Here is a 27,519-nt window from a genome sequence, read left to right as displayed (position 1 = left end):
CAGTTATAAAAATCTGGATGAAATGGACAATTTTCTAGGAAAAGGAAATGAATTTAGAAGGAGTTGAAAAATCTGAATGGAATCAGAATTATAAAGACAATTGAAATACTGTAAAAATAATTTATTCCCATAAAAGGCAGCAGGCCCAAATGATTTCAAATACGAATTACTTAAGAGTCTTCACGAATAAAGTCCCATCTAATTTCAATTGTAAGTTCAGACAGAACAAAACTTCTCCAGTTATTTTTACAAGCCCTGCTATGTCACTGATACTAAAAATTGACAAAGATACTATAAAAAAGAAAATCACAGACCAATTTACCTTGGAAACAGAAGAAAAATTATAAATACACATATTAGCAAGTCAAACAGGAATAATTTTTTTTAAATTTCAATATTTTAAAATTACACTCTATTCGTAACTGTCCAGTATTGTAGAGTCTATTGTTATAGTTCATAAAGCAATAAAACAAAGGAGAAGAACCATATGATTTTCTTTATGGCTGTCAAAAAATATATGTAATGAAATTCAGTAATTATTCGTGATAAAATTTTAGTGAAATGGGAATAGAAGAAAAAATATATATGTACATGTGTATATATTGGTATGCATACACATACTGATAATATGTGAAAATATCAGTCTTCATCATACAAAATGATAAAATATCAGAATTAACCAATTAAGGTTAAGACATTAAAGTTATGAAAAGACAAAGACATGTTATCATAATTATTAACACACAATTAGGTAAAAAAAGCATGAGTATACATATTTGAAGAGACAAAAGTTTTACTGTTAGGTGACAATGTTACTGAGTATGTTGAAAAGTCAAGAAAATCAACTGAAAACAATTACATGCAATAAGAAAGACTTCTGTTTTAAGATGAGTGACTCTAAACACATGTTTACTTTTTCATTCTCCCTGAATATTAAACTTTCAGTTTGAAATGACACTCACATACTGGAAAAGAGTTAATAAAGAAATCCTAGGCATATTTTGGTAATATTTATGAACTCCAAGCCTCAGTAGGTCATTCTAAAAGCCATCCCCGTTCCTACACACATTCTCTCTCACACACACACAGACACACACATGGACACATGCACACGCACACAGGTTTACTTACAAGCAGAAGATAATTTTTGACAGCAACAGAGGATTTAAAATTCAGTGGAAATATATCTTCAAATTTCTGAGGAAAACTTATTTTAAACTTAAACTTCTTTTCCAAGTCAAACTAGCATTCAGCCATAAGTCATAAGGCAAAATAAAGACATTTCTCAAGCACACAGATGAGCTTGAGCAAAAATAAACTAACAGATAAACTCAAGAAAGCATGGGAAGACTTGGGGTACAAGAAAAGGTGATGAGCAAAGAAACCACTAAAACTATAATGAAGCTGTAAAATTCACTAGGAAATGATATGTAAGGAGTTACAGGTATAATATAAAAAAGCTAATTAAAAAAAGGCTTAAAATATCTGGTGGTGCCCCCAAAATATATAAGATTAAAATGCAAAAAAAGGAAGAAGTAAAATTATGCTGTGTTTTATCATGGACCACACATACATTAGCTGGACAGACAGAAAACGACATATTCCTGAAAACATAATTTGAGGCCCCAGGTCGGCAATTATAGAAGTCTGAAATTTCAAGGTTTTCAGTGATAAGAACAAAGAAATCCCTCATTTTATTCTCTCAAACTAATCTGAGTTAGGTAGTTGACGTCTTCTGGCTTACACCACAGTCCAAATGAACAAACAAGCTCAAGGCAAGTCTGATTTGAGAGAGAGAGAGGGAGGGTGGGAGAAAATATTCATTAATTGAATTACAGATGAGGAAGGGAATTTAAGTACAGATCAGAAGAATATTTAAAGTGCCTATAAATTTATAAAAATTAATTGGCAAGTGTCATTCATTAATTTTCAACTAGCCGATGAACCACCTCTCCACGGAGAATGTGAAAACGGCGAAGGCATTTCTATTTGTGGTGGACCGGCTGGTGATGAGTCACTCTTGGCATTTAGTTCTCAGAGGTTAAAGATGCTGAACACCTGCAACGCTCAGGCCAGTACTGTGTAAGGAGGAGCGGTTCTGCCTAAAATGTCAATATCACCCCCACTGAGGTACAGTATGCACATTAGGAAAACTACATCCACTCTCATTGGTTCCTTTCAACAGTGTTCTTAGGTTCTAGCAAACACATTAAAAAACAAAAAAGAAATAGTGTAAGTATTGGAAAAGTAGAACCACTGTTCTCATTATATGATTATAAGTGATTTTCTTTCTTAAAAATCCAAGACTGTAAACTGAAAAAAACAACTTAGCAAATATGGGGAATCAAAGTCAACACATTCAATCGAGAGAGATTTTTAATTGAAAATAAGACAGTGTTTTTGTATAAGAAGACTACATATGCTAAAGATATCAACTCTACTTAAGATTTTATTAAATTAAGGTAGTTCCAATATAAATCATACTCCATGATGAAGAGGGATACATCACAGGAATGCAATAGACTAAAAATTTTAAAACACATGATCATCTTAATAAATGCAGAGAAAATGGATGTTGACAAAATCCAACATCCAATTAATATTTACAACACTCAAAAATCTAGGAATACAAGGGAACTTCCTCACCCTGATCAAGGCCACCTATCAACAGTCCACAACTAATCCATCTACTTAATGGTGAAAGAGTGGAGAATGGATGCTTCTCCTCTAAGATCAGGAACAAGACAAGGATGTCCACACTCACCGTCCCCTAATTCAATATTGTACTGGAGGATCTAGCCAGAACAATTATGCAAGGGAGAAAAAAAAAAGGTATACAGATTAGAAAGGAGGAACTAAAACTATAACTAATTACGGATGACATGATCTTGCATATAGAAAACCCTGAATAATCCACTAGGAAACTATTGGAAGTAATGACTTCATCAAGGTTGCAGGATACAGGATCAAAATATAAAAACCAATTTTATTTCTATATATTTTCAATGAAAAATGTGAAAATAAAATTAAGAACACAATTTCATTTCTAATAGCACTAAAAGATAAAATACCTAGGAATAACTTTACCAAAATAAGAGCAATACTTGTACTCTGAAAATTACAGAACAGTGTCGAAAAAAATTAAGAAGAGCTAAATAAATGGAAAACATCTCATGTTGATGTACTGGAAGTCTTAATATTATTAAGATTGCAATATTCCCCAAATTGATCTACAGAGTCAACAAAATCCCTGCCAGAATCTCATCTGAATTATTTGTAGAAATTGACAAGTTGGTTTCTAAAATTTATGTGGAATTGCAAGGGACCCAAAACAGCCAAAAAAATAATGGAACGTGGAGAACAAATTTGTAGGACTCACACTTCCTGATGTCTAAACTTTTTATAAAGCAACAGTAATCAAGACATAGTGGTACTGTCATTAAACTAGACATATAGATCAACTGAATAGAACTGAGACCCTAAAAAGAAACCCATGTGTCTATGCTCACGTGATTCTAACAAGACCACATTTAAAGGGGAAATAATAGTCTTTTCAACAAATGGTACTGGTAAAACTGGATAGCTACATGCAAAAAAAATGAAGTTGGACCCTTACCCGATAAACAAAAATTAACTAACATAAGTCAAAACCTTAAATGTAGAAGCTAAAGCTATAAAACTCTTAGAAGAAAATATTGGAGTAAATTTTCATAATATCTGATTTGGCAATGGATCCTTAGATATGACACCACAAGCATAAGCAACAAAAGAAAACAAAAGATAAATTAGACCTTAATAAAATTAAAACCTTTTGTGCTTCAAAAGATACTATCAAGAAAGTGAAAAGATAATACACAGATGGGAGAAAATATCTACCAATCATACATCACATAAGGGAGTGTTATCTATAATACATGATGAAATCTTAGCACATAACACTAAAAATTAAAGTAAAAAGCAGCCAATGAATCTGAATCTTTCATCACATGACAAGATGTTCAACATCATTAATCACCAGGGAAATGCTAGTCAAAACCGCATTGAGGGGCTTCCCTGGTGGCGCAGTGGTTGAGAGTCCACCTGCCGATGCAGGGGACAAGGGTTCATGCCCCGGTCTGGGAAGATCCCACATGCTGCGGAGCGGCTGGGCCCGTGAGCCATGGCCGCTGAGCCTGTGGGTCCGAAGCCTGTGCTCCGCAACGGGAGAGGCCACAACAGTGAGAGGCCCGCGTGCCGCAAAAAAAAAAAAAAAAACGCATTGAGATAGCCCTTCACATCTACTATGATGGCAATACTCAAAAAATAAAATAATAACCAGTGCTAGTGAGAACGTGGAGAAATTGGAACCAGTGTGCTGGTAGGAACGTAAAATGATACAAATGCCATGGAAATAGTTTGGCTGTTCCTCAAAAAGTTAACCATAGAGTAACCATATGACCTGCCAGTCCACTCTTACCTAAAACAACTAAAAACAGGTATTAGAACTGAAAATTGTACCCAAATGTTCAAAAGAGCACGATTTGCATTAGCCAAAATGTGGTGATAAAGAGGTGATAGCTAAAATGGTATGAAGTTTCCTTCCGAAGTAATGAAAATGTCCTAAAATTGACTGGTGATGGTTGCAAATGTCCGTGAATATACTAAAAACCACTGATTTAAACACTTTAAATGGATTAATTGTATCATAAAGGAATTATATCTCAATAAAACTGTTTCTTAAAGTATAATATTAATAATACAAGAATTGGTCGATAGTGTTTCTTGTACTCCTTGTACAAGCTCTGTGTTGATCCATATTATATCTACATATTTTCATATTCTTCTTAATTCTTTTCATTGCTTCACAAATTCCTTAAATTGTGTCACAACCAAAGAGTTATTTTTTTTACTGTGCAATCAATTATTCTCTTTTTTTGTCCAAATACAGCTGAACATTGAACATGGCAGGGGTTGGGGCACCGACCCTCTTACACAGTCCTGTATAACTTACATCACCCTCCACATACGCGGTTCCTCCGTATCCATGGTTCCACATCTGCAAATTCCACAACTGCAGATTGTGTAGTACTATAGTATTTAGTACTGACAAAAGTCCATGCATAAGTGGACCCATTCAAACCCATGCAGTTCAAGGGTCAACTGTAAAATCATCAATGTAATTAATTACAGAAGGAATGTGTAAAAGTAATAACCCCTAATATTACCCTCGGTAAACTGTCTGTTTCTACAAGACACTGAGCATATCACACTCCATACCTGGCCCTGCCATGGTATCAAAGAGAAATTGATCAGTGCACATCAGAAACATGGAGATGAAAAAACCCTTGTTGCACAGGATTACTATATTTTGAGAAAGACCAGGAAAATGGGAAGGAGAAAAAATATTTATCAAAATAGACAACAGGGCATGAACAGCACCAAGCAAGCCAGACTAGCACCCATGGGGTACACATGCACATCACTTCGACTACTGGAAGCCACTTCCTCAGTGGAGTCTCTCCAGAGCACTAAAGCAGCAACACTACATGTGGCAGAAAAAAATTCTATTTCATATGGCTTTCAACCACAGTTGCCTGTGAGTCTTCTAGAAGAGAGAAATAATTAAGACTAAAACTAAGTAGAATGAACCTCAAGATCAGGAAGAATCCACTGGAAATTCCTAATATAACCTATATACAAAAGGTATTCTGAAGAAATCATAAAAAGAAACTAAATGTTTTTCCAAATTAGCTCTCCACTAAATAATCAAAAACTCTGAGGTGTTTTTCAAAACACTATTCAAAACCCCTCCAAAATTAACAGAAGTGACAAATAAATCAAGGCGACGCCTCCAGATCACTAAGCACCACCCTTTCATCATATTTAAAACAGCGTGTATGTCTCATACATTAAAATGTCCCACCACATATTAGGACATGAATCTAAGGATTAAATCAAATCATTTTTCAAACAGAAGGCAACCTACCATTATGTGTTCAAGCAGAGAATCTATTGCAACTATGTTATCAAAATACGTTCTGAAAAAAAGGAAGATAAAATCTTTAAGTAATGTTATTAGAACAAAGAACATGTTAAACTTTGAACACATTTCTCAATTTTGTCTACATTTAAATAGAAAACATAAAGGTATATGTTGTCTGATTTTTGTCCTTTTGTGGAAGCAACCAATAATATTATTTTAAAGAGGGAAATGAAAGTTTATCATTGACTTTAGTATAAGGGCTCTAATTCCGGAGGCTGCATTAAGTAATTATTTTATCAGTAAGTATTCAAGGTAGAGAGAAAGTTTGAGGCATTTAACTAAAACTATGAAGAAATAAAATTGGTTTCATCAAACTTAATACCTCATAAATACCTTTGATCTAAAATAAAAATATTTAAATTTGCTAAATCTCATTAATATGCTAAAAATGTAAATTATCACTGGAAAAGCTCAAAAGTTAAAATGTAGTTTAACTGTACTAAGAAAGCAAAGCAATTCATTTGAGAAGAGATATCAGAATACAAATAATGACAAGGACCTGACAACTTTACACAAGTAAAATATATATGCATCATTTTGAACTGCAAGTAAATACTTTGGAGGCCTATGGTACATACATTAAAATGTAGACCAGAGAAACAGATGAATCAACAGGCATGTGTTATAGGGAATATATAAAGAAATACTCTTAACATAGACTTGATTGGCAAGGTACTGCTTTCAGTTTAGTTTTGTGAGAATTTAGTAATGTATTCAGGATTAAGATAACTTATAGCAATAAACAATGCCTTTTTTTTTAGAAATCATCTGGCTTGAAGCTACTAATATGCTTAGTTACACCATCCACTGAGGAATATCCTGCAAGGAACAGGGTGAAGCAAATGGGTTTCCCACTGGGGAACAGATTTAAGGTGTCACATGAGGGTTTTAATCGGACTCTGGGAGACCTGCAAAGTATTCAAATACATTAGTACGAGAACGTGCACAGCTTCCCTTCCTAGGTGTTTCTGACGTCGTAATATCATGTGTCCCAGAGATACTGTTTAATTCCATCTCAAAGAAGACAGCTGGCCTAGGGGATCAAAAGAGCACTCCCTCCGTCCCATACCTCTCTAATTTTATATTCCAAAGCACAAAGCAGCAACGTCAGAATCATTAGTGATGAGGATTACAAGACTTGGTGATGAGTTAGTTATGAAGTGTGCCAGGGTGATGTGAGCGAGAACACAGTCAGAGTTGTGTTGGAGGCCTTGGAGGCACAGGTACATCACACCTTGAGCTAACTTGTCAGAGAATGGGACCTGAAGTTACCATGTCCTGGGGCGTTTTAGATTTCAACAATTAAGCAGATGGGTCAGATAGATACGAGATCTTCCAAGTAGCAAGCAAACCCAATATGAACCTGAAATTTAATAAATATCTGTAATTGCTTCCACTGCCAGCCCAAGGGAGTTTTTCTAGGTCAAACTTCAGGGAAATGGAGCATTTTCTGGAGAATGATATCTGAGCTACTATACATGGGATAATTAAAATGATAATATTAAGAGTCTGTGTTAATGTACTGACATTTGTTGAAAAGGCCAGAGAGGACATTTTGGAAAATAGTAAACTAAGACATTTCCTCTCCTTCTACTGCTGTCAGTTTTCTCCTATGAAAATAGAAATATCAATACTTAGTGCATCTCTCTAGATAGTCTCTATCTTCTAGTGAGTCTGTTTAGAAAATATATACCAACTTGCAAATTAAGATCATCACTTATACATCTGCGATCCTTCACTTGTAAAGTGAACGTGGATGAGAATGTAACTCTATGATCCAAAATACGACTGACCATAGTTACCAGACCACTTGCCTAATAAAGATTGGTCTTCTGTTACTGACTGCACTAGACAGTAATCCATCACTGTCAGAGCCTGCACTTAATCTAAACTGTTGATCAATAAGAGCTACCACATCCCTAGAAATGAACACTTACTTTGATACGTCGAGTAGAAAGTCATTCAATTCAGTCTGTTTGGCAAGACCTCTGCATACCTGCCATACAAAATAATGGCTATTAATTTTAAGGAAGTTCTGCTTATTTAAGAATAAAAATTCCAGAATACTATTTACCTTATTTATTTAAAAAGGCATAACACAATCACTACTTCGATGTTTTAAAAATTGTACTTGGGTGCATATCCTACCTACATTCAATACTGTCAGGTCCAGGAAACCCTTGCTTCTCATACCATTATCCTAAAATATATATACATTTTCTTCCTATCAGACAGTTCCTCATCAACCCGAGTTGGCTGAAATGGACTTAAAGGAGCAAAACAAGAAAAAGTGGAAGAAACAAAATAGAATTCTATTGCTGCCATGTTCCTGAACTTAAAAGTCTAGTTCTTGGGAAAACTCCATGCAGTTTGTGATCTTTTAAATTAGATCACATTTTTAAGAGAATCGGGTATCTTAAATAACAATTAATGTTTAAGATTAATGTTTTCATATAACACTTAGTTTAGTGGATGTTTTAATTTAGGAAATGGAGTTATAAAAATATCAGTGTTACTGCCAGGAGGAGGTCATTCCTGGGCTTTCAGTGGAAAACAAAAACCATGATAGGGAACATAAATAATTTAACATTATATGTAAATATATAAAAATAATTAATTGGAAAATATTTAAGGCAGGGAGTAAGTAAATATAAGCGAATAGATCAAACATTTTAGAAACAACAAAATACCTAATATCCAAACACAAAGCACTGGGTTACTTGTTAACCTCCATTCCGTTCCCCAATGCTGCACGCCAAACACCCTTTTCTCCTAGGAAGCCCCTGTGAAAACATCCCAAAGACACACCTGAACCTGATGTATGGCTACTGAAGCCCAGGCAAGATTTGCTGTTGCAACCTAAAAAAAAAAAAAAAAAAAAAAAAGAGTATGAAGCAAGTTTTTATCAGTCACATGCAGACATCCCAGCAAAGGACTCTAGCATAAACACATATGAAGAATTTTGTAAGATCATTGCATTTTTGAATATTTTGCCAAATGTGAATAGTCAAATATGTATAAAGTTTCTCTTTTATATTTCCCACTTCTTTGTTATTGAGGTTAATGCTCTCTTGTTCCTCCTACTTTGGGTTAAAAAGGAAGATAAATTGATTAAGAGAACTGTCATCCAATGATTTTAACATAAAATAATTATTTTTCAGTTTCAACCAAAATACTATTAAAAAGGCCTCTAATGCCACTTTAAAATGAGGAAGTATTTCCCAGACTTCACTGACAAGTGCTCAAACTTCTAGCTATTCTATTTCTTTGATTTTTCATCCATCTAACAAATATTTATTGGGTGCCTACTAGGTACCAGGCGCTGTTCTAGATGCTGGAGATACAGCATCAACAACAGAACAGCTCACAGCTGCTGCGGGCAGAGAGAGGGCAGAGAGAAGGGCAAGAAAGAAAATAAAGCGAAGCGCACGTTATACTGGCTGGTGACGCGGCTACGGCGGACAAGAGGCACGACAGAGGGACAGGAGCCGCTCATGTCTGTGTGCGGTGTTCAACGAAGGCTGATCAGAGAGGGTGACCTTAGAGCACGTTCCTGAAGGAGGCAGCTGGGGCTGGGTACAGGACAAGCGCAGCGCAAGGGGAGGGGGAACAGAGGTGCAGGCTGTGTGCAGGAGAGGGCCCAGCGTGGCTGCAGGCAGGGAGCGGGCTGGAGCAGCAGAAGACGGGTCATCTTGGTAAGTGCACACGGTGCAGGCCACGGAGGGACCTGGGCGAACACCACATCTGACAGATAGATCATGTACTGTTTGGTTTTAGTAGGACTGAGCCGTTCCGGTTCAGGGAACAGTGAGTGGAAGTTATTGTTTCCCAAATGGATTTGATGCTGGAACTTGTATTCAGGACATACTCTAGGAAGAGGACATTTTTAAGGGGTCAACTAGAATGTGAAAACTCTCCAAAGCCATCCTACTACTTCATTTGATTCGCAATGTGGTATTTTATTTTTAGTGTTAAAATGGATCCTTACTAAAATAACTTACTATAAATTTCTATATCATTATATTGAGTTTCCTCTCTAAACAACTGCAAAACAAAAAAAATGTTTTAAAAAATCGTTAGTATTAGTATCAAAATATTATTAAGCAAATTATGGTTTTAAATATTCACTCATTAAATATTCATCATTTATTAACTGAACAATATTAATAAGCACCTTCAATGAACTAGGTACAACTAAAAGTCCTCACAGGCAGTGTCCAGGCCTCACCTCCTGATGACTCAGACAGAAGGCTTCTTTGCCCCAGTGCCGGTACAGCTCAAGGATGCCGATCAAATCACCGATCGCCGTGACAATTGGCAAACAAAGAACCGACTGGATACGCGTCCCTGATTCCAGTCCGGTACCTCTTGGAAATCGTTCATCCTAAAAAAAATAGAAGGGTAAAAGATATAAATTCAGTGAAAGTAATGGAATCATCAAGTTATGATTCTATCAGAAAATTCCTTATACTTGTCATCAGTAATAAGTAGTCCTTTTCAAAGGAAAACCAAATGATCATGGCCACTATAAACATTGCTTAAGAAAATGCTTATATTTAGCAACGTGGAACTTATACCCAAATATGGATTTAATGTTTCTTTATCATTGTACAGTAGAATTTAATTAGTGAATGAATATACATAACTTCATGCAATAATAAAAGTAATTATGATGGTTAACATTTATTTATTCCTCACCTGGTATGTGCCAGAACTAAGGGATTTACAGGTATAACGTCACAAGTGAAAATTACTCCAAATGTAAATGCCATAGGAAGGAAATTACATGTATAAAATTTTTTCTCTTCTATTTTTAAGGTTAGAATAACACAAAAGCATATGTTAATGAAAGTCATTGTAACTGAACCTCAAAGGCCCATATTAGATATTCAAATCATCCAATAATTACCAATTACCTATCATAAGAAATGAATCGGTTCTTTGACTTAATTTTCTAGCTTAGCAAAATCACTCAAAGGAACACAAGAAACTCAAATGAATTAATATCAAAACATCAATTCTATTTATTCAATTTCTGTGGTCTACAGGAAGGTTTTCATGAATAGACTGGTATAAATCTATACTTTGTAATTTACAGATATTTTGAAAGCTTGCATATACATAAAATAGAACATTTTCAAATGACAACTTATACAGTATCTACTTGTTACATTTACTTCTTAGAAATGAAATATATTTGGCATATAACATTGTGGAAGTTTAAGGTATACAACATGTTGATACGTTTATATATTGTAATATGGTTGCCACTGTAGCATTGTTAATACCTCTATCAAGCCACATAATTATCTTTTCTTTTTTGTGGTGAGAATAATTAAGGTCTAGTCTCTTAGCAAGTTTGATGATTATAATACAATATTGTTGTCTATATACATTATACTGTGAAACATTTATTTTTAGCACCTTTTCTTTTCTTATTTTTGATAAAGTAACTAGTAACCTGATTTGTTCAAGGCTATACAGATAACTAGTGGCAAAAACAAAATTAATATATAGATTTTGTGACTCCAACTTAGTACTTTTTCAGAGCAAATTCATGACACCTATATACTTGTTTGTATGCTTGTCAGTTTCAAAGTCTGAGCTCATGCAGTGACATTTCATCACCGTGTGCACATGCACTGTGGCAGACTGCTCTGAGGGCTCTGTTTTGTCCTGTTCTCTGTACCCATGGCCTTGGTCAGACCCTCCTACACTCAGTCTGGACCTCCCATGAGATTTGCTTGGCTAACCTGAGGGCAGTGAATTTGATGTAAGCAGAGGCTTGAAAAGTCACTTGCATGTGTCCACTTCTTCTCTCTGACACCTGCCACCATCATAAGAACATGAGGCTAGCCTTACTGGAGGGGGTGGTGAGACACACACAGAGAACAAAGGCCACCTAAGATGGCCAGCTCCTAAGTGACGGCCAGTTGATCTCAGACACATAAGCAAGCCCAGTCAAAGATAGCCCAGATCAGCAAAATGGCCCAATCCAGAGACAGTGAGTGGTGGCTGTATGACCCCACTAAAATCTGGGGTAGTTTTTCACACAGCAATAGCTGACCCATTCATATATATCCTGCTAGGATATGAAACATAAAACAGTAATCATCTAGTCTATATGACTATGAGTATACATTTTTATGCTTAACTATACTGGCAAATGTTGAAAGAACAACTACTCAAATCTACATCTTAGGGGTACATAAGATATCATTCTTGGAGTACAAAGAATTAGTTTACATACAAATGCATTTATTGATCTGTATCTTGCTTTAAAGCTGTTATAAAATGGCTTAAATTATAACAGCAAGAGTATATGTTATCTTTCTTAATTAAATACTTCAGGTTACGAATGGCACAAAGAGTAAAAAGCCACTTACCCCAAGGATGTCTTCTACTAGCAACGTTTTTCTGGACTTGGCCACATAGGCAGAGGTGGTGGTGCCCTGGGCGATGGGCCCAGCAGGGATGAGCCTGGGTTTTCCTTCCTTGATTCCAGGTGGGGTAAACACACAAAGGCTCTAGGAAGAAAAAAGGAATATGTTTTATAGACTTAGGAAAGTCTTTGGCACAGGATGAAAAGTTTACTTAACAATGGCGAGAAATCTGTGAGCCAAGGAAATGTAGAGACATAAGATGAGGAAAGGTGCTTTGCATGACCAAACTGAGTGTCTGAGGTGAAATTCTCTTTCATATGTCCTACGCACACAACACACAAGCTAGATACAGGACTCACACAAATGTCTAGGTGCAGAAAATCTCTTAAAATAGCCTCCGATTTTTATCCACAGAAAATAATAAAATGAAAAAAAATGTAAGCTGTCCTTGGGCTCAAGAAACTATCACACAAGAAACAGACACACTGCACCCCACCACCCTACAGACTTGCCACATGGCTCTGTAACTACAGGTCAACGTGATTTGGTTATATTTTTTCATTTTCATTAAAAATCTTTTTCAGAACATTATTTCTATTTTTAATACTCAACCACTCCATTCCTGAAACTGACCTGCCCATAAAATTACAGATTCAGAATACGCTTGGTAAAATCTTTGCTTTTCTCTGCACACACGCACACACACCAAAAAAAAAAAGAAAGGACAAAGCTGGGTGTATCTTTCTGTCTCAAAAGACTAGGTGGGAGGGTAACATTTGAAACTATTTTATAAGAAATGTTTTTTTTAAAAATATGATCAGTTATTTTGACTAAACCAAATCATATTTTAAAATAAATTTCTACTAAATAAGAGTTGCTCATCCAAACAAGTCCTCTGGGCATGGGGAGCAATATTTTGACATAACTGTATTATGATTATCTACTCAATTTGAAAAATATTAAAGTTCTGGTAAATTCTCCCAACACTATACTTTTATCTTAAATTGGAGTGCTGTGACTTAAGGATGATGCCCTTTTGAAGCAGTGAGTATTAGGCAATCCTCTGAAGCTAAAGATGTTCCTATTAATGCTTGCTAGCACCAAGCTAGGTCTAAGTGAAGACAATGAGTTGGATGTGGTTATTACTTTTTAGATAACGTGGTTTTCAAGCTTTGTAATGTCGAAGAGCCCTTTCTTCAAGTAAAATCTTACAATCACAAGACAGTGAACCCTATAAACTTGAGCTACTTCAATCACTGGGAGCAGAGAGGAGGAAAAGAGCTTTGGCTCTCACCCCATCAGCTTTAAGTAAGTCGTCATTATCTAAAGATTACAAGTTAAGTTCAAAATATTTTTATTCACTAATATATCTACATTAGTTAGGATTGTGTTTAAGCAGTAATTTGCTATTATGCCTGTGAAAAATGTTTTTTGAATGCTTCTTTTAAAAAGGATTAAGCTTAAAATGTTTAAATACAAGTTACACACTTTAAAAGATTTTTACAATTCAACTACACATAAGATGATAAATGACAAATGCACTTTATTTTTAAAGAGGCTAGAAATAAGTCACTGTTTTTATAGTTACTATAATGCACCAATATACATATGACATAAACGAAGTAAGACTTTCATTAGATTTAGTATCTATGTGGCAATACAATTCAGTGTGTCACCCCTTCTTAAGATTGAGAGAAGAGTAGCGAAATGATCCAAGAACAGGAAGAGAGATGATTGCAAGAAAAAAATGTTAAAGGACATGGTATATTTAGCCTGAATTAAAGTCAGAATTGACAATGATTTTTCCAAACTATGAGAAAGTTAATCGTAAGAAGGATGCTGAGTAATGTTTCTTTGCTCAACCAGAGTCAGAACTGCAGGAAATGAACTTAAATTGACCTGAATTATTTAGATAAGTCTTAAAGAACTTCCCATGACAGCGATAGAAAGTAAACTCTAAAGCAAGCTCCCAACAGAAGCTTTGGACTTTTTAAAAAATAGTTGTTGACTTTATTTGTTTGTTGTTTGAAGATATACAACAGATATCTCTTTTGGATGACTTTGCTATATGCCCTTTAAGGCTGGATTTAATAATATCTTCATAATATCTTCATAATAATATCTTCATTTAGCTTCATAATTCAATATGACAAAATAGCTTACACATACACATTCCTAGGTTATTAGGTCATTTATTTAATATAAAACATTTATTACCTCTTTGTAGGCTTTCTATATGATGCACAAGAAACAGACAAGCAAATACTGCATCTTGGGTATATGGAAAGCTATTTTACGTACTAGATTTGCTGAAAATAAATGATTTAGAAATCTTTCAGTTACTTGATTGAATGTGGAAAACTCCTTGTGGAAAATAATTATCAAAACAATAAATAATTCTTTACAGTGGGAACTTTATACTTGTTTTACTAAATAGGTTATGATTTTTGTTCATACTTACCAAATAGAAATGCTTACAAATGAGAGCAGAGGGCAAGTGCTAACAAAATTTTGAATAAGTTGTCATATGAAGGCCAAAAGCTCAGATAGGAAGGGAAAATGAGGACCAACCTAGACAGACACCTGTTTTTTGATGTTTTTACAGCTTCAGTTTCTCTCCTCTGTGCACTTAGTAGTTTCCTACTCTTTTTGGTGGCATTTTTTTTTAACTCCGTATGATTCACCTGTGCAACAGCTCCGTCCATGACCTTCATTTCTGATTAAAGATCAATCACTGGTTTGAATTGTGTGTTCTGCAATAGCATATGCTGTATGATCTTTTTTTTTTTTTTTCTTTTTGCGGTATGCGGGCCTCTCACTGTTGTGGCCTCTCCCGTTGCGGAGCACAGGCTCCGGATGCGCAGGCCCAGCGGCCATGGCTCACGGGCCCAGCCGCTCCGCGGCATATGGGATCCTCCCAGACCGGGGCACGAACCCGTATCCCCTGCATCGGCAGGCGGACTCTCAACCATTGCGCCACCAGGGAGGCCCGATGCTGTATGATCTTTGTAGTGGAACAGGCTGATGGGCAGCTATTACTGCAAACAGACAACGTCGATAACGAACCTCCAAATTAGAGGCTAAATTTTACATGTAATCAGGAATGGAGAAAAGTTTATTAAATATACCTTTATTTACTCCACAGAAATAATCGAACAGATAGTTGTGTATCGAATAGTCTTCTTTTTCCCACTGGCTGAACGGACACTTTCATCATATACTAAATCCCCAAGTACACTTGGGTCTGCTTCTGAACTCTCAATTCTGTACCACTTGGTTTATTTGCCTAGCACACTATTTTAATTACCGTAAGCTTATAGTACATGTTGTGATCTGGCAAGACGAGTCTTGCTTGGGTTCTTCATGTTTCAAAATAATCATAATTTATAAGACATATTTCGCATTTTTCATTGGTGAAGGGCCTGCATTAATGCATTAACAACTGATGGGTGTAAGTAAGTTCTAAAGAAACTTAAAAATGAAGTAATGGCTTTATTTTTCAAAATCAATCATGTTGAATTTTTAAAGACGTATTTAAAATTTTTTAATACAATGCTTAAAGGTTATGTTCCATTTAAAGTTATTACAAAATATTGGCTATATTTCCCGTACTGTACAATACATCCTCGGAAGCCTATCTTACACCCAGTGGTTTGTACCTCCCACTCCTCCATGCCAATCATTATGAATTTTGACATAAGAATTTGACTGGGATGTTCAGATTAATAAGATGAAAAAGATTATACTAACTATTTACTTTCATAGGTGGATGAATGAAAACTTTCATCAAACATCACTACATAACATTTAAATGTATTAAGACTATTATGCATACATTTACAATCTATAACATCCAGCGTTGAAATGAGCCTCTAAAATTAATTTCTGCTTTAATGTTGTATGAATCTATGAAAACTTTTATTAACACAAACATTTTTTAGGGGCTAGAGATGAAAACTACACGAAAACTAAAAACAAGGAAAAGGTTCAAAGTTTCAAACCTCAACCACCTCTACCCTTTCCAGAGAAGAGCGTCACTGCATTCAGGGCACGCACCTGCCCACTGATGCTCTGAACCTTAATTCCCACCTGACAGCTCTGCAGGTGGCTTGACTGTTGTTAGGCCTTTCCCCTCCCAACACCAGCAAGGAGACTGGCCAAAGAGCTAGAAATCAATCCAGAGGCAAGGCCATGCAGTAGTAGGGGATGAATTAGCTCTTTCAATATTTCAAAGAAACTCATTATGAACTATCCAATATTTTTTTGATAACAGTACATTTTCATAAGTATTTCTAAAGTTAAATAATTTAAATTAGAGAAGATTGGTAATGGTAGTCATAATGAATAAGTTGGCTCAATGAAGGAATAAAAAGCATTCAAATTAGTTAAAAAATCAAATTTTGAGAAATAGATTTGGTGGGAAAAGAACCACAGAATAGGCTATCACACATTATTTCTTAAACACCAGGAGTTTTTTGATGAATTGGGAAACTGATTCATTGACATCAACTAAAGAGAGAAGTCTACTTCACTTGGTAAACAGTTGCTCTCATCTTTCTTTCCATGAACGATTCAAAGATCACTTGATTCATGAAACTTCACTTTCATGTTAAGGCTTCAACTCACAACCAGTTAAATTTTGGAAACACTTTTTAAGAAAAAATAAAACATTATTTAGGCTTACCATTAAGTTATTTTTCTTATAGACACTAGATGGCACTGAAGAGTAGATGAATGTAGATCCGGGCAGAAGGCGTGAGCCAGGAACCCCAGGTACACTGGACCTTGAACCACATGCCTAACTTTGTTAGCATGTTTCTTAGAAATAAACCTACTAAAGTCATTGTGCATTGAAAAAAGTCACGCAGTTACTCTAAACTACTGGCTGTAAACTGGTTTCTAAGCTAATACACAAAAGCTATCTATGAACTTACTTTATGAATTATAAAGTTTGACGTATAATTAGAGACCACTAGGTTTCCAGCTTTCACAAACCACAATTACAGGCAACACAAGAAAAACTATAGTAATGACATTATAAAAAATGTTACATAGTAAGTGGAGTATGTGACTATAGATATGAAAGAGAAAACCTGTAGAAACATTAAAAAGTGAATTAAGCAAAATCTTAATCATGGAAAAATCAGTTTTGGGGGGGGGTTTTTGTTTTTTTAATTTAAGAAATTTCCATCTATACTCATAGGTAAGCAATATTGACATATAAATTAATATTTCTGATGTTCTTTTCCTGTTTTGATAACAGATTTATGCTGTTAGCATAAAATCAGATATTTAATTTTTATCTTTGTTCTGGACTGAATTGTATTCTCCCCCCAAATTCATACATTGAATCTCTAACCCCCATGTGATTGTATTTGTAGATAAAGACTTTAAGGATCTAACTAGTGTTACAATGAATTCATAAGAGTCGGGTCTAATATTATAGAACCAGTGTCCTTATAGGAAAAGAAAGAGATAACAGAGCTCTTTCTCTCTGTTTCTGTGTACAGAGAAAAGTCCATGTGAGGACACAGCAAGAAAGTGGACAACTGCAAGCCAGGAAGACAGGTCTCACAGGAAACTGAATTTTTTTAGACCTTGATCTTGGACTTCCAGCCTCCAGAATTGTGAGGCTATAAGTGGCTGTTTTTTAAGCTAGCCAACATGTGATATTTTGTTATGGCAGCTCAAGCAAACTAACAGTTTTTTAAGCCAGCCAACATGTGAAAAATCAGTTTTGCCCAACAAACATTTTAAGAGCACCTTGTATATGTTATGTGTCAGACACTGGTATTGGTCAGAACACAAAAGGCTTCCTCTCCCAGCTCCAGATTTCTCACAAATTGCTTCTTTCTTTACTGTCCCTTCTTGTCTATTAAGGAAGAGGCCTTCTAATCCCTGCTCCACCAGAGGGCTCATCATCCAAGCTCTTTTCAGTGTCACCAACCCCAGCACCCCTGCCAGCCCCATCAAATGCAGGATCCCAGAGCACCTTTGTTCCTCTCTTTTCGCACGTAAGGTCATGTGCTGTGATTAACTGTGGATTTCTTGATTTCTCCTACTGGTTGTACATTCTTTGAGGACAGGAATGATTTTTATTTATCTTTGTATGCTCAGCAATTTAGCACAGTTTTTGGTACATGGCAGGTGTCTGAAATGGTTTGTTAAATAACATGCATGATGTAACATTTAACCAATGGAGGTTAAATTCGGACTTGGAAAGTTTAAGACTCTTGGCAAAGTCCCAAAGTGGTGAATTGGAACTCACACAATCCAACTCCAGAATCAAAATTCTTTGGAAAACTAAGCTGCTAACTGGGAAACTTGTCTTCTCTTCCCAAGCTCTGAGACAGTGTAGACAGCACAGGAATTCTCTCTCCTGAAGGGCTGTCCCCAGTGGAGTGTGTGCACAGAAGTACAGGAAACGATTCTGGTTCATCAATGTGCCCCACGGCTAGCAACTGCCTGAACAAGGTTGGTGCTCAAAAAACTGTGTTAAATAAATGTCCTACCAGCTTTTTAAAAAAACATTATTTCAACACTACTTTCAATTTCTTCCATTTACTGGTCTATTCGTTTTCTATCATCATTTGCATTAAATGGAGCAATTTATATTTTCCTCAAAAACTGTCCATTTTATCTAGATTTTCACATTTATTAATATAAGTATCCTCTCATAATTTATCATTTTCACTCTATTGTTTTACTATCTTTTAAATTATCTTCAAAATGATTGTGATAATCATATTTTATGTTTTATTTTTAGTGCTTTAATACCACTTAGGTTGTTTTCTATCATCTCCTAAACTTTCTATGTTTTCTTTAAATTTTTCCTCTCTGGTAATATGAATGTGGCTTTTAAATTCTACTAGTATAACTTTTGATGTATTTAAATATTATTTAAATTATATTTCTTAATGCATCAATTTCAGAAATTAAATTTTTTCTACTGATTCTCATTTATGAAAAAAGAAATTAATACTTTTATAAGTATAAGAATGTTATAGCCCCTGCCATGTCTGTCTTAATCCTTGGTATTTATTGATATAGACTAAAAATTTTATCTCAGTCCATTTGGGTTGCATTATTATAATTTTGTCACTAAAGTATATATATTTTGTTTTGAAAGTAAGTTATAAAGAAACACTTTCTAACTATGATTCAAAATCCAGAGACAATTTTTAAAAACATTGATAAATATCTATAATATGCTACCTTTCACGTACAAAGGAAGAAATATAAGAAAATATACATGTATCTGCTCATTGTTCAAAAAATGTTTTATTTTATTTAATATGGTTAGCTTACATTTTAGAAGTATGTCAACATCTGTTGCAAGCAATATGGCAGATTAGATAATTTGACACTCCTGAAAAAAACAATTTTAAAATTATTTAAAAGCTGGATAAAGTATATTTCACAAATATTTTATAATGCATTGCTGGGCTGAGAAGAATGGAGGAATCCACAGAAATCTAAAAGGAAGTAGATAAAGGAACCCTGAGAGGTTAGCAAATCCCAAACTGTCTTTTTCTTGAGAGCATCAACAAAAGCCTAGATATAGAGTTGATGCTTGAACAACATGGGTTTGAACTGTGTGGATCCATTAATTTATTTCAATAAATGCCGTGGTAGTACTACACATCTGTGGCTGATTGAGTCTGCAGATGTGGACCCGTGGATACTGAGGCCCGACTGTAAAGTTATATGTGGATTTTCAACTGCATGGATGGGGCCAGGACCAGCAAAGGGCTATGGGCTCATCTTAGTTTGAAGGGTGAATATACTTACAGCTGCAAGGGGATTACAAGGAAACCAGATTATCTTGGATTTATTGCTGAAGGGAAAATAAAAATTTCCTCTGAAAAATAATAACTGCACATCATGTGGATTTGAGGCTTGAATCCATACCACTCAGTAGTCTGAAAAAAAATCTCAACTAGATAAGTTAATTAAAATTGTCCTGAATTGATACTGCCTTAGGTGATTGACAAAAACAAATACATATCCAATCTCTAGAAATATAACAGGAAAGGAACTTCAACAGCCTCAAGAATATCCATTTAAAAGGGCCAAAGGAATATGATTTATGGCTAATAAATAAAAGGCATGAGCATATAAGTCACCATCGATGAAAGGCAGATGAAACAAAAGCCAAGAAACTAATTTCAGAAAGAATATGAAACAATACAAGAGAGGTATAGTTAGTCATATTTCAAGAAATAAAAGATAAACTTGAAAATATGTCCAGGGAACAACAAAAAAAAAAAAAATGAAGGACTGAGACAAATCAAAAAACCACCAAAATGTAACTAATTATACTCAATATATGGAGAGATAATATTTATCAACCTGAATTCTCCATCCAGCAAAAATATCTTTCAAGAAAGCAGTGAAAGAAATATATATTCAGACACACAAAAATGAGAGAGTTTCACATCAGCAGATTCTCACTCAGGGAAGCTCTCTGAGACAAAAAAAAAACTGATTCCAAATGTCAGACCTGAGATATAAGAAGAAATGAAAAGCAAAGAAACTGGTAATTAAGTAGATACATTTAAGAAACACCTCAGTGAACTTCAGACTTCAGACAGTATGTCTTCTTCCTATCCAGAGAAATCACTGGGTTAAGGAAGTAACAAGGGCCTCACTACCTATGTGGAATGCATAAAAGGAAAAATACAGTGAGTAGAACACAGTCATTATCCCCTAAAATTATCCTCCCAGGGAGACGGTCTCTGCCTTCATGAGGCTTGTATTCTAGTGAGAAAGCCAGATAAGCAAATAATTGAACAAATCACAGATAAATATGTAATTACAGGTTCAGCTACATTCTATGAAGGAGAAGTATATGACATTAAGAAAGCATAGCAGAGTGGAATCTGACTTAGGAAGGTCAGAAAAAGCTACAGTTTTGCTATGTACCTTGCTGCTCCTAGGGTTATACTGTTAAACAGGATACACTTGGCCCCTGAGATGTGGGAGAGAAAGGAGTAAGGACCCTAGAGAGAACCACACAGAGTATATTAACTGATCTGAGGGGTTTAGAATAAGAAGCCAACTAAAGCCTGAAAAGACATGGTATCCCCCCTCAATTAAGCTACAAAAGGGAATGATAAGTAAAAGTGAAAGAATTAGAATTGATATACAGAGAATTACATTTTGGATTTTATAGATACAAAAGTGTTTTCTAAATCATAATCACGCAGAAGTATGCAAACAATGAAGTGAAAAGTATAGCCAAGTTATTAACAGCATGGGGTTTGGGAATCTAAATCCAGGCTCCAAGAGTCAAGCACCGTTGGAGGTGCCCACACTGCAGACCCAGGCCTCCAGGCGCCCACCGCTTTTCGACCTCTGCAAACTCTCCCCATCTCCCCATTCTCCTTCACGTGGAGCAGAAGAGGGCCAACCCACCGTGGCAGCCTCAGCTTAGGGTTCATATTATTTCTTTTCAGGTAAACAGCTAGAATGCTGAGTCCACGACCCAGGCTTCAGTAGAGAATCTGATTGGTCGCTGTTTGGGTCACAAACAGCTGCGATTGAAGGTCAGGGGTCACATGAAACAAACACGGCTGCCATGGCCAACCCCTGTGGGTTGTCTGGAGATGTCGGGGAAGGAGTAATGAAATGTGGACTATCACAGTTACATGATAATAAACATACCAGAAATCATAAAAATTATGGCAAATTGTATAATAATTTTCTGAAAGGAAGTCCTGATTTTTAAATAAAAATCTCAAATTTTAGAAACAAATTTTTGGAATGAAGAGTAAAGAGATCTATTTGTTATTTTAGTAGCTTAGCCAAATACTACCAGTATGTAAAACATAAAGTGTTTACAAGTAGGAGTAATATCTGAATAATTCAATTTATTAAACCCTCTTGTTACTGTTTATGTGAAAGGCACTAGGAGAGATGCTAGGTGATACAGAAAAGAATAAGGAAAGGTCCTTGTCCTAAAGAGCTTTTAATCTTGTAACATAGATTATCACAACACAAGGGGAAATGAAGGACATGCAAATGAAGAGGATCAGTTACGAGCTAAGTCATTCAGCCAATAAATACCTTTTGTGCAACTACTGTCGTGCTTTTCACTACTCAACTATTCATGAATACTATTAAAAATCTCAGACTACTGTGTCTCTATTCCTATTAACATTTTATATAATATAAATATTATATTATAATATTATATAAATATTACACTATATATTTTGTGAGTTTTGATTACTCACAAAAACAAATATCACATTGCAAAAATACATCCCAAATCTCAAATAACAATACCAAACGCACAAGAAATACACAGTAAAAGTTTGCAAAATAACGTTGTAACGGAGTCTTATATAACTCGGCTATGAATATAGGTGTTATTGGTTCAGAACATTTTTCTAAAATGTTACTTATGTGTTAATACCGTAATAAAACTCAAATGCCAGTAATGGAATGCCTCAAAATACTTTTGAAAGTGCCTATGCAAGCTGCACTTGACAGTGGACTGTGCTTGCAGTGAGTCAAAGCAGAAACACAGGGTCTGCCTGGCGCACCAAAGACTGGACCAGGCACCCCTGGGCAGCCCCATGCCACCAAACAGTCTGAGACACGGCCACCACAGCTCAGGAATCTATACCTAGCAACTCCATCCTTGCACTTTTAGAGTCATCTTAAAAAATATCTAAAATATTCACATAAAACGTCTGCTCTCATTTTCTTCTACTGCAGATTGTGTGTGAAAAAAGGGCATAGACTGTCCCTGACATCCCAGGCCACAGTGATGAAATAACTTCTATACCAAACAGTAAGTCTAGAAATGCCATTCAGAAAATAGGATACCACAAACCAAAACCAAAACAATAAAAAATATAAGATTTTATGCCTAACTGTCACCATGTTGGCAAAATTCCCAACTGGTAATAACCACATATAGAAACAAAATAACAAAATGAGCTTTAAGGTACTTAATTATGATACATCTATTAAGTTGTTTGTAACATAACAGTTTATCTTTTTTAAAAAGCTTATAACATTCTCTTATCTAGAGCACCTATATCTAAATTTAGATACTTACATTATTACACTCTCCAAGGAAATACAGTGCAAATCCATCAGCTTTTGTGGCTGCCAAAGTAATAAAAAAGGAAGAAACTAATCTCAATGGAAGAATATAACATGCATGAATTCTCTAAGGTGAGACCTCAAATATGAGTCTTTTGAATGGATTTGTTAGCAAAATTAAGGGTCATGCAATAAATTGAACAAAATAATTTATGGCTTTACTGAATCACATAATTAGAATATTTTCATTAGCTATTGCAGTTTTTAAGATGTGGCATCCTCAAATGCATACAGCAATGTACTATGTAATAATACATTTGTCAAAATGTGAATATCAGAACTATTAGAAACTATTTTTTAAATTTGAGACTTACCTTTAATTTTTAAAGTATTTAAAAATAGACAAAGTGATATTCATAATACTGAATAACCAGTAATATAAGCATCAACCAGAAAGAACGATGTATATATGCTTACATATCATCAGTGAGGAGAACATAATTTAACTTTATCTTCGGTTTAATTTTTCTACTAGGAGGAATATAAAACGTTTCTTACCAACTTTAATGATGCTACTCAATTCATAGAGGAGTAGTTGGTTGTCTCCTCCTGTATCCAACCGTTGTTCTATATAGCTGTTTAGTTCGTATACAACTCCCTGCATATTTGTATCTTGATACTTTGAATTAAAAAAAAGACATAATTAAATATAATAAAATAAAAATTCCTTAGTTTGTAAAACATACTATTAATATATATGGCTTTATGTTATATAATAGCTATTCATTATGCTTTTATAGAGCATGATTTAAATATTATGATCTACTATAAACACAGATTGAAAATTAAAATTGCTACCACTTACTTAGAATTATCTATAGACTCCATGCATGCTTATTTATACTAAAACATCGAATGTTACAAATTACAATTTTGTTTCTGAAGCTTTATATTGATATATGATGTATCAGGCAACTAGATCAGTAAAAACAGTTTGAAAGTTTGCTAACTGAATGAAACATCCTAATATGCTAGAAAAGCGCCCCCGTGCATCGCACCGGGTGAAACAAAGTTTATTACTCGCCACTCCCTTGGGTCCACATGGCGACCACTCTAGTCTGACCTCAACTCTGCCGCCGCCGTAGTAGCAGCAGCCCCGCAGCAAGCCCGTGGCCCTAGGCTGCACCGCGGTGCAGGAACACCAGCACGTGGACAAAGGTCTGGGAAGAAGGTGGAAGCGAAACCGTGGCTATGCCCAGCACTGTGTCTTCTTCAAAGGACTGAAAACAGTCTTCCAGTGAGCCTCCCTGCTACAGAGCTTGCCTTCCTAAGCCTCTTCTCCTAACATCAACCATGGCGAACTTTAAAATAAAATAAAATTCTGTGGCTCAAAACACTCTTGGAGCTTTTCCCACTGTACTTAGAACAACAGACTCCTCCCAGAGTGGCCTTCGTACTTTGCAAGATGTGGTTATTTTCTGCCTCGGAACCCGTCTCAAGCCACCTCCCTCTCTCCCTTCTCTCTCTCTCTCTCTCCCTCCCTCCCTCCCTCCCTCCCTTTCTCTCTCCCTCCCTCCCTCTCTCTCTTTCTCTCTTTCTCTCCCTCCTTCCCTCCCTCTCTCCCTCCCTCCCTCTCTCTCCTTCCCTCCCTCCCTCTCTCTCTCCTTCCCTCTCTCCCTCTCTCTTTCTCTCTCTCCGTCCCTCCCTCCCTCTCTCTCTCTCTTTCTCTCTCCCTCCCTCCCCCTCTCTCTCTCTCTCCCTCTCTCCCTCTCAGCAGGCCTATTGCTTGTGGTCACTGTTGAGCACTGTACTCAGTAAACACCTGTGGAATGAATAAATAAAGAATGGCTGAACCAATCAGTCAATCATTCCACAAACATGCGCAGCCAATCCTGACAACCTACTACACGTAGGGACACTTCTAGAAACAAAAAGTGCTAGAACATGAACAAAATAAAATTCCAGTCCTCAAGGAACTTACATTCCTGTTGGAAGAGAATAAGTAATCTACACGGTGTGAAGGAAGGCAGTGGTCACGAGGCAGAAAGGAGAGCTGGGACAGCTGACAGTAAACGCCTTTGGAGGGAGAGGGCTACCTTTTAAGTAGGATGGTCAGGGAAGGGAAGGTTCAGTGACATGGGATACAGGGACAGACTCCAATGAAACTTAGAACCCGTAAGGGCCGAAGTCTGCCCATCATCCACCACCTCTCTTGGCTTCTGACCTGTTAACAGACTCAAGTTCCAGGCAGGTCCCAGAAAATCAAGTATCAAGGATGACTTGTCAAGAGATGAATACACACCAAAAGGAATGGATTAGATTTAGCTAATGTATAGAAACCTCGGAAACGAAGGAGAATGGATCTCACAGGTGCTGGAATAGGCTAGGATAAAGATAATGGTGGACCAGGCAAATTTTTTTATATGGGTGCACTAAGCAGAAGTACTGGCTTCAGTGTGCTAGTGCTTGCTTGGCTAAAACCTATTCCCCCAAATGGCTGACATTAAATGAAGCTGAAAACCAGAACTTCTCTGGTATATATTCTAACCTTGGCAAGACTGGAATGCTAGAGTGGATTTGTCCTATACGAACCGTTTACCCATCCCCGAGCTATATCCCATGGGCACTCCCTTCATCAAGGCCATGAAAAATACATCCCGAGGCCACACCTGCCTGGCCTGTGTGAAGAGCTCTGCGGTGTGGGCCTCGGATGACTAGAGGCACCACCGCCCTCCAACAGGGTCCCCTGCTTCACTGAGAAGATGGGATCTTGGCCTCGAGGGGACAAGAGGCAACACATAATCTCCAGAGATAAGGTATTGTTAGCAAAATGGACAAAACTGAAGCTGCTATCAGAATGACCTGGCCAGCAGAGCTCTTTGACATTGGATCAAGCACTCGATCAGTGTCCCTGGAACTGAAATAGATAGGGCGACCTACTATTTTTTCATTTGTCTGAAGAGAGAAGTTCTGGGTTAAGGGAAAAAAAATCTGACTTAATTACCACAGCAGAAAGTCAGGTACCTCAATGAATTCCAGACTTGAGCCACTTCACAGAACTTCTTGAATAAAGCCAGGGGAGACCAGGTCCCCTCAAGGAAGGATTTTGATTCACAGCCCCAAATTTACAGTGCTTCTTCTTACATTCCCCAGAGGTCTGCTGTCATTAAGCTGGGTAACTGTGCACTGGGTAAAGGAGAAATTACCAGAGTGACAGTGCAAATGTGCATAAGAATCAAGAACACTTGAAATTCTGATGCCTACAAAACGTGACAGCATTGTATGGGGTCACAAAAGCTTTTGTTGTTTCTTATCATCTGTAAAAAGATCCTATTTGAGCTATTCCAAGTTTTGAAGAACTCCAGAGAAAATATTCTACTCTAATATACACTTTCTTCCTTACTGCTCATCAGAACAACTCATTCTACAACCCCCCCACCCCGAACCCTAAAGTCCTGGGAAAGAGCTTATCTGAGACTGAAGCCAAGAGATAGAGACTGAGTCATAATGACAGACTTTGAACCCCTAGACCCAGCCACGCAAAAGCCTTCAAGCCTAAAATTCTATCCCTAGGCATTTCTTTGTCATGAATCAATCCATTCTTTGAATACACCCTCTTTTTTGTGGGGAAGGGATACTTTAGCTAGTTTTAAGGTGGGTGTTTAGTCACTCAATAGAGGAGTCCCTATAAAAATGATATACACACAGACCCTTTTCTCTGACAATGTAATTCTGAGAATAGGGCCTTTAAAATGACCAGAATGCAGTGTTGACATTAATGGCCAGCTGTTCTCCATCTCTTTTGGACAGGAAATGGTTTTTCACACACAAGTGAGAACAAGAAGACATTTGGGGTTATGGACAGTTTATCATGAGATTTCCTTTCAAGATTTCCTTACAAGAAGATTGAAATATATTGTCTTTAAAATACCTTTCAACAGTAACCTTCTGTGATGATCTATGACCTCGATTTTGTTGTTGTTTATATTAAGCTTCAAATTCTAATCTTGAACCCAACAGATGGGTTAGTACACCCTGTTTGCTTTGATTAGCAAT

The 27,519-nt window shown here is 36.2% G+C and overlaps 1 protein-coding gene across 1 annotated transcript in view; it reads right to left on the bottom strand.

The window, feature by feature from the left end:
* The window catches only part of PDE10A (phosphodiesterase 10A), a 305,607-nt gene that overhangs the window by 76,614 nt on the left and 201,474 nt on the right, over window positions 1-27,519 (bottom strand). Inside the window, 7 exon segments of the mRNA XM_082634372.1 lie at window positions 5,966-6,017; window positions 7,960-8,018; window positions 8,831-8,881; window positions 10,251-10,406; window positions 12,409-12,549; window positions 23,477-23,526; window positions 24,022-24,142. Coding sequence (XP_082490498.1) covers window positions 5,966-6,017; window positions 7,960-8,018; window positions 8,831-8,881; window positions 10,251-10,406; window positions 12,409-12,549; window positions 23,477-23,526; window positions 24,022-24,142 — 630 coding nt within the window.

Source organism: Mesoplodon mirus (genome assembly GCF_964341445.2).
Source record: "Mesoplodon mirus genome assembly, chromosome: 10".
Classification (NCBI taxonomy): Eukaryota; Metazoa; Chordata; class Mammalia; order Artiodactyla; family Ziphiidae; genus Mesoplodon; species Mesoplodon mirus.
Note: the sequence above shows the minus strand (reverse complement) of the source record. Positions and strands in the feature narration are given on the sequence as shown.